The sequence below is a fragment of the Xyrauchen texanus genome, chromosome 26 (assembly GCF_025860055.1).
Source record: "Xyrauchen texanus isolate HMW12.3.18 chromosome 26, RBS_HiC_50CHRs, whole genome shotgun sequence".
Lineage (NCBI taxonomy): Eukaryota > Metazoa > Chordata > Actinopteri > Cypriniformes > Catostomidae > Xyrauchen > Xyrauchen texanus.
The window spans coordinates 4,559,797-4,570,734 of NC_068301.1; the positions used below are offsets into that span (position 1 = coordinate 4,559,797).

The window sequence follows — 10,938 nt, forward strand, 5'->3', positions numbered from 1 at the left end:
CCTCCCCCCCCCGCCATGTAAAATCCCGGGCCGATTTCTCTTCCCAGTCCACAGCTGCCCGTACAATAAAAAATAAAACGAGGATTCAATAACGATGGGGATAAAATACTGTATACTTTATTAAACATGAAAATAACGTGCTTAAATGTGCAATATAACAATTACAAGAAGTCAATTTCAAAAGTACATTTTATTGTTGCTTTTTGAGTCAGCCATCGATGGCCCCTCTTACCCCGGGCCATAGGGCCCAGCTGCCCTTACTGTACTTAAGCAACTATAAGCTGTCTCAATTACTTGGGCTAGGTGTGGTGATTAGCCTAGCACAGACATGTTACATAGACAGAGATCCTTTTCTTCTTGACATCGTGGCTGGTTGTCTGCATGCGTGAATGTAGTGCATTAAAAAAAAAAAATTTGATGCATTCAAGTCATCTTGGAAAGATGAAATGTATGAGCTGAGGGCACATGAACACCATCACAAAGTCATAATTACCAGTGGACAACTCAACATTTTCTTTAAGCCCTGACTTTCCGGTTGGGGTTTTGTCAATTAAAGAATCATGGTGGAAGCAAATTGGTATTAATTGGAATAATTCAGTTTTACTTGTGAAATTTGGCTGTACAGTTTAGTTTGCAAGCAATTTTGTAGTGTTGATTATGAATAGTGATTAAGCTTGACAGAAAATAAGACTCCTTTAGCTGGTTTATTATGTGACAGGTGTGTGCAACAAAACATTAGCATTACATGTGGAGGCATGACAATGATGAAATGCGAGAATTGTGTATCGTCGGCATAGCGGAGGAAACTTATTTCAAGAGTGCTAGAGAAGACTGCATTTATATGTTTTGTTATTTCATCAAGTTCTTCTGGGTTTTGGGGTTTATCGAGTGTGTGAGATAGATCTGGAAGATTATTAGTGAAGCTATCTTTAGTGGTCGAAAGAATAGTTCTACCTGAACGATAGCGTGGTGTAGATTGAGTAACATTAGCTGATTACAGAATACAAGAAACAAGGTAATGATCCGAGATGTCAACGCTCTGCTGCAGAATTGCGTTGGTCTTGTTACATTTTGTCTGACTCTAAGAGAGTTGAGAATATCGATAAATGCTAATCCCAATGTATCATTTTCATTATCTATTTGAATGTTGAAGTCACAAACAATTAAAGTCCATCTACAGTAACTACAAGATCTGATAAAAAATTAGCAAATTCACCAAGGAAATCAGAATACGGCCCAGGTGATCTATATACTGTAGCAAGGACAAAAGACGACAGAGATTTTTTATTTATATCTGACGGTGTCACATTAAGCATTATTAGTTCAAAAGACTTACATTTATATTCTTTCTTTCATTCGAACTTCCCAGGAAGACTTGATCGCACCATAAACCATCACTGCCATCCACAAAATAATTCAGCAAAATGAGAGAAAGAGCCCAGAAGCTTCTTAAAGGCAACTATGGTTGTGAACTTGAATCAGATGAGAGTAACAACCAATTTTGTTTACAATGTTAAAAATCCAGTCTTAAGAAATAAGTCTTGTAAACCAAATAGCTACACCGCTTTCATCTAATTTCACTTTGACAGGTGGAGGGGATAAAAAAATCATTTGAGCAAAAATTTCTGAAACATGCAGTAAAATAATTTATAAGCACTCTAAAACAATGTAGATATTTTACATCTGATTTGAATTTCATTTGAATGTTTTTGATCTGCAATTACAGTTTAGACAATTATTTGTATCTAGTGCTTCATATAAGGGTACATTCATTTAATGTAATTGACAGGTGTGATGATCAGTGGTGCAGAGTTTTTACCGTTATAGTTTAAGGATGCGCCAAAATATGGATAGAGTTTGCCATTGAAAGACTGAGCAGTGAAAGAGTAGATATGAGAGCTGGACTCCACATCATAAAAGGAGACCAGACCCTCCTCATAATCCACAAACACACCAACTTTCTGCGGCTTCACTTTCAGAGTGAGACAGACGGCGGGACCAGCGCCAGCTTTATATTCATTCTCATTCCTCAGCCACACAGTCCAGTATCCTTTTGCTGGTGTTAGTGTGAGCGGTCCCTTTCTGTTACTGGACTCTCTGGCCACTCCTAAATCCCATTTAGTCTTTCCCTTCACCTGCACCTCAAAATAAAATCTCCCTGAGGAGAACCCCTCCTTTCCCAGGACACAGTGGCATGCATCAAACCTCTCTGGGTAGTCTGGGACGTCATGTTTAAAGTCCCCAGTTTTCACTTGTTTTCCATTATCAGACAGGATGAGTTCTGGATGAGCTGTATCAGGATCCAGTGTCACATCCACTGAGAGGGAGAGATCAAAGAATATGAGTCTTCAATATTTTTTTTAAGTTTGTGATGATGGTGATGTGTTTAATATTAAATACATTGTTGGAATGGAGTAATTAAGATGTTAGTATATAAATGCAAATTGTAGTATATGACTGAAGAGTGCAGATGACCCACTGTACCTGCATACTCCTGCATCCTCTTCAATACTGTACAAACATATGACAATAAAAGATTTTAGTTCTCATGTATTCATAAATCCAACTGTAGACAAGATTTATGATTATCTAAAACATTGAGTACAACATCATGTTATTTTAAAACAGCAAGGATATTCATGGACATAATGATAGTCAGATTTAGTCAGCGTATACAGCATCTCGTTCCCTCTTTTCAGTGAACCAGGGTTAACCATACCATTCCTTCTCAAGTCAGTCTCTTCGATGCTGCATCAGTTGCTGACGCATTCGTAATCATATACCATCACGCCGTGCTACTGATTCACACGCACTAGCAATGCCTATTGCCAGTTGGTTAGTTGAAAGGCATTGACAGAGTCTCCCCTTCATATTGGCCAATAAGAAGGAAAGGGAGGAATATAATCCAAAGCCAAGCCAGCAGCCAGGTAGATGTCCTCTAAAGACACTCCTTTAGCCCACGCCCTATGAGGAGTGTGAATTTATGCACTTTTTCCTGGGTTACAAACTTACGTGGAGGTTTATCTACACTTATGGTCTCTCTTCTCTTTGGTGATGATTCTGCCATTACACCTTCAATCTAAAAAATAAAATAATAATCTTTTAATCTTATTTCATGCATTTTAGTCTCTCTGCTTTAAATTAAATATTACCCTAAAATGTAGCTTTTTCCACAGTGCATCGCAGCTGAATATGGTTCCTTATTCTTTATGCCATTATTTAACATCTGCTTATGTAATGGAGCACATGGCCAATTCAATCTTGCATACAACTTGTCACAGTCTTCTAATGACTGTTTTTGTTGATACTTTTTTTTAAAGCTTGACTTTACTTGACTTAAATCCGATAATGACCATTTGAATTTGGTCAATATTAATATGCATTTAAATAATGAACTGCTGTTTATATGAAAGGATATTATAAATAAAGAGATAAAGTGTCATTTTATCTTGTTTTATATAAATGTGGTGTATACTTGCAGTTTAGCTGGTCTGCATTCAATCTATTATACACTTCCTGTTTCCTTTGAGTCACGAGACAAATTGATAACACATACCAAGCTTTCCCTTATAATCAAATAAATGGCATACAATATTTACACAATGATCAATGGAAACAAGTAGATGCTTCACGCTGTCAATGAGGAACTCTGTTATTTGTAATAAAGTATCATTTGAAATATAAACTACACAAAATAATGGAAAAGGCAGTGTCACGGTAACCGTGCGTTCACACCAGAGGCGGCGAGAGCGTCAAATCGACCGGAAGTCATTCATTTTCAATAACAGCCAGCGTCTCTCCGCGGCGAGAAGCGACGAGAAGCGGCGAGGCGAGTCTTGGGCGGTGTGGGCGTCAGATGAAAGTTCAAGTGCAGTCAACATTATGGTAATGAGCTGTGACGCGGTTCGGCGGCAACCTATTGGAATATAGAAGTGCTCCGCTCTAGCGAAGTCTAGAGAACACAACAGTGTAAACTTTGGTTCCCACCAAACATTAGTTCCGAAGATAAAATGGAGGAGAAACTAATTATTGCCGTTGCAGGTTTCCCAGTAGTATATGATCTGTCCCTGTTTGCTTACAGGGATATAAAACAACCAAGACCAGTTACTATTACAAATGTATTTTATTTTGATAACAAAGAACTATCATTTTTATTACTTTCTGCCATCGATCGATTTCTTATTTTCACATTTTAAAGAGTTCATGAGGATATACGGTACTTGTGATAGGTCGGCAAAAAGTAAATTGCGGCCCCTTTAAATATAGCTCACAAAACAAAGCATTCTGAACTAACGTTGCCGCCTATTTCAACTACGTCAGAGCGCCCACTAGCGTCCTCGAGCGTTTAAGGCAGGGCAGCCAGAGCTCTCGCCGCTTCTGGTGTGAACGTAACGTACGGTCAGCCGATCCACTCTCTGTATAAATGCAAATGAGACAAAGTTTCCCTTTCCCTTATAGCTTTAACTGCACATGTGGCCAGATCTCACAAGAATATAAAATAACTCAAATAAGCACCTTGCCTCACCAAAACAAGCAAAAATAAGCTTGTTTTGTTTATTAATTATTGTTAAATAAACGATGTTAATGTTTGTTTATTATTAAAAAAAATATATAATTTGTTCCTGTTGGAAAATAATAACGAAAAAAGTATACCTTTACAAAAAATTTAAACTAGCCGCGGATTTGCAGCTGGTTATTTTCACATGCAAATTAACTTGTGATTTGGCGCAAATGTTCACCGGAAGTTTGCAGCTCTTCGCCGCTAGTGGTGAACCTTTGACAACAACAATGGAAAAGTTTGCCGTGAAGCTCATTTGCATGTGAAAATTATCATTGGCGAATTTAACCTGATTTTTAGTTTGATAAAATCACTTACAAACCTTTTCAGTGTAAAGTTGGCCAATTTGACAACTTCGCTTCCATGACGATGTGACGTCAACAACCCCTAAACCCTAAAATTGTCCTCATTCACTTCTATTGTGTCTCTCACTGTTACTGCGATTTTTGCTTTTTATAAAGAAAATGAGGAAAGTGTCGAAATGTATTTTTGTGGTAATCAACATCATGCCACAAATGCTGTCGATTTAGCTTAACGTTGTATTGAATCTGAAACAGTCCTTTAATATTTAAAGGTGCAATCAGTATTTTTTTTCCTTGTGAAAAAAAGTTTCTCTTAAATATATTAATTGTAATTTTTAAAACATATATATAAAATCATGACCACTCACATGAAATAAAGACTCCAGTCATATCAGTAACCTCATAAAAAATTATTCACGGAGAGGGTCCGCACATGGGGCGGCCATGTTAGAATCACATGACCAGCTGAATACTACTCCCTTAATCTCAGTAACCAGCCTGTTATTGGACACTTTCACTCTTGGAGTAAATTAATTATGTCCGACTGTGAATAGTGAAATTCTACAATGGCATCAGTGACTGAAAACTACTGATTTTGAAAGATTCTGCATCCAAGCCACTAGGTGTCACTGCAAGTCCCAGATGACACAAGCAAGAAGTCACTGAGTGCACCTTTAAGGATGTACTCTAGAAATACTGGTTTGAATATTTCTGTAACTGCTGATCTCCTGGGATTTTCACACACAACGGTCTCTAGATTTTACTCCGAATGGTGCCAAAAACAAAAAACATCCAGTGAGCGGCAGTTCTGCGGATGGAAACGCCTTGTTGATGAGAGAGGTCAATAGAGAATGGCCAGACTGGATTGAACTGACAAAGTCTACGGTAACTCAGATAACCACTCTGTACAATTGTGGTGACATCTCAGAATGAATAAAACATTAAACCTTGAGGCAGATGGGCTACAATAGCAGAAGACCTCGAAGGGCACTTTATTAGGACCAAAGTGTTCCTAATAAAGTGCTCAGTGAGTGTATATGGACACACACACACATATATACAGTATATATATATAGTTGACTTTTGTGCAACAAATTGCTTGCTATGTTCCTCATTTGTAAGTCACTCTGGATTAAAGCATCTGCTAAATGACTAAATGTAAATGTAGGTCAGGTACATACAAACATATTAAACATGAAAATACTCTTTAAGTGCTCAGTATATTAGACTTTCACATAAATATAAGAAGCAGTAATTATCAGAAATGTCCAGCAGAGGAGGCCATTTACTCAAAATGATTGATATTGTCATTACCCCTGTAGATATGTCTTACCCCTGTGTGTTATCTGCCAGCAGTGGAGGAACTGTGATTGTTGTGGTGTTTTCTTGGAAGTTTCTTGATGTTTTTAAAAACATGACAAATGGAATGATAGTTCCTTGAAATATGGATTTGAGTGTAGGACATTTGTTGATTCAGGTTAATCCCCCATAGCTGGTAGGTTTAAGCTTAAAGCAACAGATATGAATCACAAATCTGAGCCTGACAGAATCTTTCATGTCTACGTGCATTTGAGAATACCTGAATGATGTTTATGCAATAACCAGATTTGACAGCAGGTTTTGACTGGAGATCAAAATTAAGCAAAAGATAAAATCTAGAAGCCACAAACAAAACACCAATGTTGCTTTTGCACAGATATGATCCTGCTGTCTGTTTATTTTACGTCCAGGCAGGCAAAGACTTAACATCTGTGTGCAGAAAATAAAGCCATTAGTCAATATTTAAGTCATATCGAACCATTTTGTGGTGCAGTGACAGGGCATGCAGGCTAGATCGACAGACTGACAAGTGATGATGTCCTAATTCAGTTTTGCCTGTAATGGTGAGTGTGTAGGTGTGTTTGAGGGAGTCAAATGTGAAAAAGTTACCGTAATTACTTTGTCCTAACATTTGGTTTGTTGGCTTGTGTCCCATTTTGCAACTTCTGACAATAATGGTTTTAGTAGGCAGGAGTAGTGCATTCTGAGAGACAGAGGGAGATAAACAATTATTTAAGCTAGTTTTCTACATTTTGTGAAGAAATGTGGTTGCTATGGTGTATAGGGTGGTTGCTAGGCAGTACCGCTGCTCCCTACATGCATACCACACTGTCTGCGTAGGGCACCAACTCCCTAGGGGGCACCATCTTACCCTGCCCTTACTCACACGCTACTAGTTATTCAAGGACCCGAAAGCAGTTGCGGAGCCCTGTTGCTAGGGCATTGGTAGGTGGTTTCTAGGCAATATGTCTATGAACCCTCTTTCGCTGTAAATCTATGGGATTGGCATTTTCATCATTCGGCAATCAAATTGCTTGGAGAAGTCATGGCACACTTCTCTTTATTTGTGTTTTTGGGCTTTTCCAACTGCATCCATGTTGTCAATGGAAAAGAGATGAAAAGAGAGAGAGCGGGAAATTACATTTCTGAAACTTCCCTCCACCACAATATTGTGATTACTGTAAAAGTAGGCCTACTAAACCATATTGAACTATGATAAGGATCAAGGATATCTGAAGAGGAAACACTGATGCACCCTCTCTGCGATGAGCATGAGAAGCTTAGCGCTCTGTGCTAAAACAATGGCTGTCCAATTAGACAGGAAATGTAGGTGGCATAAATGTCATATAGTGGCAATACTGACATTTGGTATGTACCACAACCAGAGTAAAACACATAAACTATCATGTGTTTCCACTGGAAGATCCAAGGATTATTTATTTTTTGAGGCTCATCTCATGCAAACAAAATAGTCTTTTTGGCCCCCTAGCACTGGCCAAACGTCAAATATCTTAAAGTAAAAATAATTTGTTGTGTTCATATTACTTAGTACAATAACACTCTTAGTTCTTTGTGTTAGTATGTGGGTTTTGGCACCCCATAACCATTATTTAAACTTAAATGTAACATCTACAAAGAATAGAACCCAAAAGGGAGAATTCTGTAATCATTTAGCCCACATCCACACTAATATGTTTTTATCTAAATTGACCATGCAATGATTTTGCACCGTATACACCCGGTGATGTGACGAAATCTGACTCGCCACCAGATTCTTACTACACACTACCTGACTGGTCCCTATCCCTAAAGCCCACCCCTACACCTACCCCCTAAAGCCCAAAGTATACTTCGGTCAAAGACAAACGCAAGGAGTCTGCATACAGATGGTGTGACATAAATTTAGTCATCAGCAGAGTGCAGCATGATTTTAGCCCTAAAGTATACTTTGATTTTTACGTGAACGCTCTACGGCTGCGTACAGTGAACACAAGCCTGTCGAAGTATACTTTAGTAGACTGTGTGTGCATACACAGCCGGTTGCCGCATGTATCTGGAATGAGATACTGGACTATTTCTCCTCAGGAGTTTAGAAGCATAAAGATGTTTTAACATTCTTCAGACTCAAGACCTCCTCACCTCCTCACACATGTGTTCTTGACATGCACATGCACATGCACTGTTGTTGTTTCCACATTTGTCTCCTATTGTTTACCGGCGATTACATCTTCTTCTAGTGCTTTCTGACAGCAAAGGCTCAAATGTGAGTGTCCCCACATTGTTTACCCACAAGTTAGTGCAAATAATTCCAGGCGCTTGTGCATTCAGCGCATTTAAAGACGCCTGGTAAGAAAAATCAGTGCTTGAGCACTCTGATGATGATGAAATTTGCATCACGCGTCCTGTATGCAGACAGCAAGCTTTTGCATCTGACCGAAGTATACTTTGGCCTTTTTTTACTCTGTACTCTGAAGCTCAGTTTACGCATGCACCTGGAATTATTTGCACTAATTAGTTGGTCCACAAAGTTTCAACACTCACAATTGAACCATTGCTTTCACAAAGAAGTGCAAGAAGATGTAAACGCCGCTAAAAAACAGGAGAAGAATGTGAAATCAACAATGGATGTGCACGTCAAAAGCGCGAGTGTCAGGTCTGCATTTGTTTAACTTCAGTCTGAAGGATTATAAAGACATCTTTATGGGTCTAAACTCTTGAAGATAAATAGTCCAATCTCTCACAGCAGTCATAGCAGGCAGTTGGTGCATGCGCACACAGTCAAATGAAGTATACTTCAAGTATAAGGCTATCATTTGACTTTATGCCGATGTAACAGTAGCCAGCTGGTAGATAGCTGTGCAGTGTGTAAACCTCAGTACCCTGGCCTCAAGAGGTGCACTAGCGACTGATGCTAGGGGCTGTAGCCTTTAGGCTCCTTGTTAATGCACCCGCCTCCCATGCTGGAGATGCCGATTCGAGTCCCGTACGGCATGGGTAGAACAGGAGCATCGCAGTCGTGATGGCCGTGACCCGGATGGGAGTGAGGTGTAGGGGGTGAGTGTAACTGTAGCCAGATGGTAGATAACTGTGTAGTGTGTAAACCTCACTCTCCTGGTCTCAAGAGGTGCACTAGCGACTGACACTAGAGGTTGGAGCCTTTAGCCTCCTCGTTAGCGTGCCTGCCTCCCATGTTGAGGAGCGGGTCAAGCAGGACCAGATACACAGACGCTAAGTGTTCACATCAAAACTGAAGTGTAATTTGGACTTAAACCTACCATACTAGGAGTCAGAAATTAGCACTACATCGGCTCCGAGAGTGCAGACTTTTGAAAATGCTCTCAATAAACACATACTTCAGAAAACGATAACATGAAGAAACAGATTAGGGAATGTGGCCATCCTCTCCCTTATGTTTTTCCAAATCAAAAAGGGATGTTAGGCAGAATGTTAGCCTCAGCGAACATTCACTGTATCTATTTTTAACAGGGGCGCATTGAAGCACAGGCTTACATGGGGTGAAGCCCAGGGGCATACAACTCCCAGGGGGCCCAGCTCATGGCATCCCCCACCCCATGCTCCCCTATCCATGTTCGCAGGAGGAGTGCACCCAAACAATTTCAGTGGGAGACGTTGATGGGAGAGTCGTTGATGCGGTGATGATGTGCAACTGTGAAAGAAGCTTGTTTAATGCACAGCAGTTCCACCAACACCCCACACACACATTCTGGGTTGCACGATACAGACCTCAAAAGAGGCTTGAAAATTACCAATATAAATTCATTTTGAAAAAGCTAACCCACCCTGTATGACGTTGTATAATTTGCACGCTGGCAATGATGGTAATGATTATTCAAACTTGGTTTTACGTGACGATCATGAATGACGCAATGCTTAGTTCCTGGGACATTTTGTGACGTGGTAAACCAGGGGAAGTGAAAACAAGAGGAAAGTCTGTTCGATTCCACGGTGGTATTTTTTTGTCTGTCAGTTTGTCCGTAAATGGTAAATGGTCTGCACTTGTATAGCGCTTTTTTTTTTTAACTTTAGAGGCTACCAAAGTGCTTTACACTGTGTACCAATCACACATTCACACTCATACACCAATGGCGGCAGAGCTGCCATGCAATACAAGGCAAAAAGGCAGAAACTGTTGACTGAATGCTTGGGGAAGTCACTGAACGTGTGAATTAGAGACCAGATCTGTCAAAACCTCTGAACCCTTTAGAAAAATGCTGCACCTGTCTAATCGTCACTCTTGTGCATGACCTCTGTTACTCCTCAAGCACATTCTCCGTCACATGTGAATTCCTTACAAAAATGCTCAAACTGAAGACATCATAGCTCTAGAACAGATTGTTTACCCGAATACATTTTTTTTCCCCCATTTTCAAAAACAAAGAACAAAAAAGAGCCACTTCCTCTGAAAAATCCGATCTCATGACATCTAACACTTCTTAAAGGCTTTTTAAACATTTGCACTGATGCATGAGGTGGTTTTCTCTGCTGGTAATGCAAACCAGTAAAACCTTTAGTAAAGAGTTTCATGAAGAGTAAAAGGGACCCAAACTGACCAACTTTTCTACTCGTAAATTACAGAACTAAAGTAAGTCATTGTTCCGTGAGATTGAGCAATCTGATCTCATGAGGGAAACTTCCAAAAATGTAACTTCCTGCTGGATAATGTCATTAAGGAACTTGCTGTTGTTAAAAGGATGTTACAAAATTCAAATATATACTAAGTAAAATCACTGAGCACTT

General features: G+C 39.5%; 1 protein-coding gene across 5 annotated transcripts; it reads right to left on the minus strand.

Annotated features, from left to right (window-relative positions):
• Positions 1–31: 31 nt before the first annotated feature.
• On the minus strand, positions 32–3,905 carry LOC127620049 (E3 ubiquitin-protein ligase TRIM21-like). Of its 5 annotated transcripts, none has more exons than XM_052093127.1 (4): positions 3,736–3,877; positions 3,013–3,079; positions 2,485–2,511; positions 32–2,317 (listed from the first exon to the last, which is right to left on the minus strand). In XM_052093127.1, the coding sequence occupies exons 2-4, from the start codon at positions 3,065–3,067 to the stop codon at positions 1,770–1,772; spliced, it is 630 nt and encodes a 209-aa protein (XP_051949087.1). In that variant the 5' UTR covers positions 3,068–3,079; positions 3,736–3,877; the 3' UTR covers positions 32–1,769. The 5 variants fall into 5 exon arrangements, with proteins under 5 accessions (XP_051949087.1, XP_051949089.1, XP_051949088.1 ...); XM_052093129.1 differs by having other exon boundaries at positions 3,600–3,871; XM_052093128.1 differs by having other exon boundaries at positions 3,476–3,871.
• Positions 3,906–10,938: the final 7,033 nt, after the last annotated feature.

Excerpts from the sequence above, each read along its gene's own strand:
- LOC127620049 (XM_052093127.1), bottom strand. The coding sequence starts at position 3,067 with ATGGCAGAATCATCACCAAAGAGAAGAGAGACCATAAGTGTAGATAAA. Across the intron at positions 2,512-3,012 it reads AAGTGTAGATAAACCTCCAC|TATTGAAGAGGATGCAGGAG; the intron begins GTAAGTTTGTAA and ends ATGTTTGTACAG. Across the intron at positions 2,318-2,484 it reads GAGGATGCAGGAGTATGCAG|TGGATGTGACACTGGATCCT; the intron begins GTACAGTGGGTC and ends TCTCCCTCTCAG.